Below are 6,130 nucleotides of genomic sequence, written 5' to 3' on the forward strand. Positions count from 1 at the left end.
CGATCCAGTCTCATTTGCAAAGAAACCTACTCAATCCACCCGTGAATATTATCTTGGCAACAGTAATTAAGGCAGCTTGGGCAATCGTTATTGGAGAATTGTTCACTTCAACAACAAACTCCTGCGCAGATATCAACCATCTCGAAGTGAGGGACATCGTCTTCGCGCAATTTGTCAACGCTCGTGGATTAGGGATTATGCATGAAGACAGGATGGTCGGATCACCCTTGAACTTCATAGACGAAACCAAACGGAGTCACTCATGATTCAAGCCTACTATATGGGAATGACTATACATCGTATAGTGTATTCCCATTCAATCTGAAAATCGCTATGGATAAACCTGATATATTGTTCAAGTAGTAGGTATGTAGAAATATATATTTCCGTAGACACGATACTTCGAACTTCGTAGATTCTGACCGCCCTATGATTTTTGACTTCAAATCTCAATTCTTCTGTTCAAAGGGGTCTCATTTCGTGCAGGTTGTGACCAGGAAGAAGATAGTACAGTGGAACCCCGGTTTTTGATAGATCCCATCTGCGATCATATTTTCGTATTCAGACCCCACATTCCGGCGCCCCTCCGGACTCGACTGAAGAGGCTTGCAAGGTCTAGAGTCATTACAAAACTCCGACTAGATCAAAATGGCAAGCATTCAACACCCCCAGTCAACGACTACAGTCTTTCTAGACCAACCGCCCAGTTGCCTGGAGTTCTGCCCCGAGGCCCCAGACCATTTCATCGTGGGCACCTATCTTCTATCAGAGAACAAAACAGAAGATGGAGAAATCGAGCAGTCCAAAACTGGAAGTCTACAACTATGGAAACTAGACCCTGTTAGCAAAACATTGTAAGCCAACCACAACCAATCATATTACCTCGCAGTCAGCCAGAGGGGTATAACACCCTCATAACGAAACCACTAACAACACTTAGATCCCAAATCCAAAGAATTGCCGTCCCATATGCAGTCTTTGACCTGCATTTCCACCCAAGACACAAAAATCTATTCGCAATTGCAACCAGCGTGGGATCAGTGGCTCTATTCGAAGTATCCACCACCGGAGATACATCCCCAACCCCAAACATCACCCAACTATGGACGAAGCAAGTACACGAAGACCCATCAATCCCAGCACTATTCCTCGCCTGGGCACCGCAAAACTGGTTCCCCCAGTCAGCAGCAGATGGCTTCGCCGTCACGTTCTCAGATAGCCGGACAGCTGTCTTCGGAACAGAGGGCGATATCCGTCAAGAAGATAGCGTAGCAGAATGGGGCACCTATGAAGCCAAACAGATGATCGAAGTCTGGTTTGTTGCATTATCAACAAGCACCGGAAACCCAGACTCCGAGACCCAAAACCCGTCTGCAACCCCGTTCATGTTCACGGGCAATGACTTCGGTTCGCTGCACACGCGCCGATTCGATAATACCACCGAATTGGATGATCCAGATGAGCATGTCTCGCCCATGCTGCTCGAGCATGATGATCGAGCTCGTCACCACACTGCTGGTGTCACTGCTATCTTGCCTCTCGATGTTCCCTTGGTCGATGATGCCCCGGTTCTTCTGACGGGATCCTATGATGAGAGTCTTCGTGTGTACCATGCTACGCGGAGGGGAGAGGTTCTTGCCGAGCAAGGTCTGGATGGTGGGGTTTGGCGACTGCAGTTACTGAATACCACGAGGATTCCGGGCTCGGATGTATCTGAGTGCCGCTTTTTGGTGCTGGCGAGCTGTATGCATGCTGGGACAAGGCTTGTACGGGTTACGTACAAGCACGAAGATGGGGCTCCGAATTGGGGGATTGAGGTTCTGGCGAAGTTTACTGAGCATGAGAGTATGAATTATGCCAGTGGCGTGTGGGAGGGTGGACAGGACACAACTCGGCCTTCTGAGGTTTTGTGCGTCTCGAGCAGTTTCTATGATCGCAGGCTCTGTGTTTGGACTGTTGATCTATAGTCAAAGAAAAAGCCATGCCAATTGAGAAGTCCATCTAGATGTTAGTGAGACCTTACCATAGGGTTGTCGACCTTGACTAAAATACTACTGGAAATTCGTAAGACGAAATTATTCTAACATGATTGTAGTCATGAACACGCTAGAGAAAGCACGATGCATAAGCGACAGGTATACAAGTACATCCGCGCCCGAAGACAAGAAAAAAACCATTCATCCGAAGAAAGTATATCGTTCCCATTGATCCATTGAGCATTTAATTAGACAATAGTCTCCAGCTCGCGAGCATAACCCAAAGCATTCTCAATAACGGTGCCGCTAGCCAAAAGAATATCCCTCTCAGACCTAGCAGATGCCTCGGGCTCAACAGGGAAGTATATCCGGCCGTCTCGGAGAATCCAACCGCGCTGCTTGGCAAATTCGATCACCGCACCCTCAGACTCGAGGAAGAGGAGGTTCTTGGCGTTGGAAATGGGGAGGGAGGGGTATGCCTTCTCTGAGCAACCTGCGATTTCATTGCGGATAGTGCCGATGAGAACCTATAAAGCTTCTTATTAGTATCTTTGCCAACAGAGACATTGAAATGAAAACCGAGCAACGCATGCAACTTACATTTGAAAACAGACCAAAGTCTTCCGACGGAACACGCTCGGACTTTGTCTCCCTCCACACCTTGTCGTAGCTTCCCTCCATCAAGTTGCGCTCCAGCTCAACGGGGTACTTGATGCACGCATCGTCCTCAACACGGCCACCCTTCAAGCTAGCCTCTTCCACCAATCCCTCCAGCACTGTGTGGAAGTTGGCACTGTCGCCCATGCTCAAAAGAAGAAGCAGATACAGTCCTGTAATCTTGCTGCGTTGGCTAGTGCTAAAGTCGACTTCCGAAGAGCTCTGCCCGGGCAGGCCGGCATGTCGCTCAAGATCGTAGAATGGCTGCAGTTGCTGGTAGTACCGTGTGAATAGCTGGGCGTCGGTCTGGCGGATGGAGGCAAGTGCTCCGAGTTCAAGGACTTGGCGGGCAAGAACGACAAGCTGGGGAGGTGTGGAGGGAGTAGGGATCAAGGCATTTTGCAAAAGAAGAGCTCGCTTGGAACGGCTGAGAAGGTCGTTGGCGGCATCGAACTGTTTGCGCTCGACAGCACCGTGGAGCTCTGACACAAGGGACTGTAGATCGGACATGATGGAGGATGTGTGGGTTCAAGACAATGCTGAAAGGGAATGAGGCAGCCTAGCCGGATTATGACGAAGGCAGTAATTAAAACGGCGGAGACAATAGAGAGTTCGGGTTTTGGTTGATGATTGTTGGTGACATTCCGATACTCATGACGGAGCTGCGGTAGGCGGTCAGCTTACAGTCACGTGTGGGCATATTGATAATCGGATATTGACCCTTTGACAACAACTACAACTAACACAAGCCAGGCAATTCAATTTTATTTGTTGCATATTAAAGAACCACAGCATGACTTGGAATTTTTGATAGCTATATATATTACTCAAATTCATGTCTACGCATGGTCGTCTGATAATGCCAATTTCACAAGTGTAGGGAACAAGGGCGTGCCCAGCCCTGTCACCGGATCCCACCCTTCGGTGGCATCCCAGCTCGCGTTCCGTACCCGAGGATCGCCAAGACTCCGTCTACAGCCTGTGGAACTGCCCAGAACAATATCCTTGAGCCCTGTGTGCCCGTGGCCATAAAGCCATGGGTTCAAGAAGCCCATTCGAGGCTTACCCTGGGCAATACGAGCTGAGTTGAGCCGAGAAATTACAGCTGCAATCACTGGCGTTGAAGCACTGCACACAGTCAGCTTACTGTTCTCTCCGGAAAATCCGCGAAAGACAAACCTTGTACCGCCGACCGAGATCCACTCGCTATGGTCTCGAACAATGAAATTGGCAGCTTGGGCTGATACATCGGGATATCCCCTTCCCGTAGCATTGTACAATCCATTCCATCGTCTTCCAAGGTGACGAAGGTAGCCTTTCACTGCCTGGTCCTGGTATCGGGGACGCGGGAAGACCTCTGAAAATCCACCTCCGGAGAAGGAAACCGCTTTTTCGGGGTTGATGCCGTATGTTCCACCCACAGCGGTAACAAATGGACAAGAAGCTGGGTATCCAGGGAGAAACCTTGTTTGATTCGACCCGTCATTTCTCACGCAAATACTTCCCGGACCAGAATCTCCGCTACCAAAAAGGATTGAAACTCCTCGGGCACCGAGCTGGGCAAATAAGCTGCAAGTTGCGTTTAAATACGACGGTGGAAGACTCTGCTCGTTTTCTCCATACGAGTTGGAAAGCACCGCGGGAAGCTCTTCATCTGGAAGATTCAATAAGTAATGGAGCTGTTCAAGATATGGCTCGTTTGATGACTCGGTGGGGTCTGGATGATTTATTTCGGGGACAACAGGACCGCGTCCACCGGTGCTATAGAATGTTGCTAGCACTTCATCAGCCAGCGGAATGGAGTACTGTACATCTAGATTTGCTTCGACACTGTCAGAAATGGAGTGCTGATCATCCTGGCCGCCGTTGATCGAGACGACACTGAAGTTTGCGTCTGTGTGGCCACTCGCATAAAGACGCAAAAACTCATCGAAATCAGCGTGTCGAGCATATTGTTCCAAGAAACCAGATATCCCCAATCGATTCCGCCATTCGGGTCTGGTGGTTGTGTTATCGATTCCATACAGACCCTGAATGCAGTCTGGTATGACAGTTGTATCGCATCCAGCGGCTCGCTGCTCGGAAGTCGCTGTTTTTGGTTTAAAAATGGAGCTTCTTTGAGGTACGAGGTTACCGAATCGAGTTGTAGGCTGAATCAATTGAATATGGGCATGTAATGCCCTAGGCACGGAATAGCCAAGAGTTCGAATGGCGATGCTTTGCGGGTCTTGTTGATGAAAGTTGAAAAACTCTGTTTTCAGCATCTGCTCGGCCCGGCAAATTGGAACTGTGAACGAGATCCAATGGCCATCTAAGTTGATAGAACTGGCCGGCACACTTTCTGACCGCAGCCACGCAATAATCCGGTCTGAAATGGCAGGAGATGGACTCAAGAATTGTTTCACTTCGTCTCGTTTCATATGTTGACCATAGCTTGCGTGGCCTGGGGTTGAGAGCTCGACGACCCTTTGCTCGAACTCTCTGGCGTTATGCTGGTTAATCGATAGCCGGAATTTTATAAGCTTAGAGGGCAACGGTTTATCCCCTCTTGACCACCCGTCTGGTACCTTGTCTAGCTGTTCAACCCGCTGATGGCTGGAACCAACAGCAATCGCCAACTGGATATGGCACAACACAGAGGCCAGAGCTTGGAGAGACATAAATTGAAGTCTCATTTTGTCATTAAATACTTGCTAAACTAGCACGGTGAATCAATACCGCGATGGAGCAATCAGACCGTGCAAATATATCCCTTCCTTGACGGGTGAAAAATACATCGAAATTCGCAAACAAAACTGGTATGTCATCTGGTAAGTGATCAAAACTATCCGAGGTAGGTACTAAACGAATATGGATGACGTCGATACCAACAGGAATACAACAGTACAACGTTGCACACCAACATGATAGTCACCGACATCTGCCATATGTCGAGCCGAAGTCCAATCGTGTAAACTAGGGTATTATTATCACTACTGACATGCCCGAGCAGGTACCTCCAGAGGCAAATCAGAAATGTAGACTGTTACTCCAGATATGCCGGTGTTTCTGTTTGTAGAGGACACACGATATATCGATACATGTCTGAGTTTTGAATAGATATGGGCATATACTTGCTAACTATGAGGTCCAATGAAGCCAAACATTCAGATCGGTATTTAAATGGGATGATGCAAGTTACGCTTTGTCACCCTTCGCCAGCACTGAGTGGGCCATCGAGAGAGACTACCCGTATATATACGACTACCTAAAACATATGTCAACTTCACACTCGGCACACGATCATATGTTACTGTTTGACCCTCTGGGAGTCTGATACCATAATATGTATGAGCCCGGTTATAGAGAGCTTCTTGACGGAGATGACCTCGTGAACAGTATCATTTGGTTAGTTTCCAAGTGCTTGTACAACCAAGCAAAAGCTTCCGTTGCAATAGTTCAGTCTAGTGCTCCCGCTGTATTACCCCCCCCCCCCCCCCCCCCCCCCCCCCCCCCCC

At 48.7% G+C, this 6,130-nt stretch overlaps 3 protein-coding genes across 3 annotated transcripts; 1 reads left to right on the top strand and 2 right to left on the bottom strand.

Annotated features, from left to right (window-relative positions):
• Positions 1-648: 648 nt before the first annotated feature.
• On the top strand, positions 649-1,967 carry PEX2_047970 (uncharacterized protein; the record flags this gene model as incomplete). The annotated part of the gene is made up of 2 exons (XM_016742072.1): positions 649-854; positions 941-1,967. The coding sequence occupies 2 exons, from the start codon at positions 649-651 to the stop codon at positions 1,965-1,967; spliced, it is 1,233 nt and encodes a 410-aa protein (XP_016595594.1).
• Positions 1,968-2,224: 257 nt separating this feature from the next.
• Positions 2,225-3,143, bottom strand: rpnL (proteasome regulatory particle lid subunit rpnL; the record flags this gene model as incomplete). Its single annotated transcript, XM_016742073.1, has 2 exons — positions 2,225-2,503; positions 2,577-3,143. 2 exons carry the CDS (start codon positions 3,141-3,143, stop codon positions 2,225-2,227), a joined length of 846 nt encoding a protein of 281 aa, XP_016595595.1.
• Positions 3,144-3,472: 329 nt separating this feature from the next.
• PEX2_047990 (S53 family peptidase) lies at positions 3,473-5,053 on the bottom strand (the record flags this gene model as incomplete). Its single annotated transcript, XM_016742074.1, has 3 exons — positions 3,473-3,761; positions 3,813-4,722; positions 4,768-5,053. 3 exons carry the CDS (start codon positions 5,051-5,053, stop codon positions 3,473-3,475), a joined length of 1,485 nt encoding a protein of 494 aa, XP_016595596.1.
• Between the last annotated feature and the right edge of the window lie 1,077 nt (positions 5,054-6,130).

Source organism: Penicillium expansum (genome assembly GCF_000769745.1).
Source record: "Penicillium expansum strain MD-8 chromosome Unknown contig150, whole genome shotgun sequence".
In the NCBI taxonomy this organism is placed as follows: domain Eukaryota; kingdom Fungi; phylum Ascomycota; class Eurotiomycetes; order Eurotiales; family Aspergillaceae; genus Penicillium; species Penicillium expansum.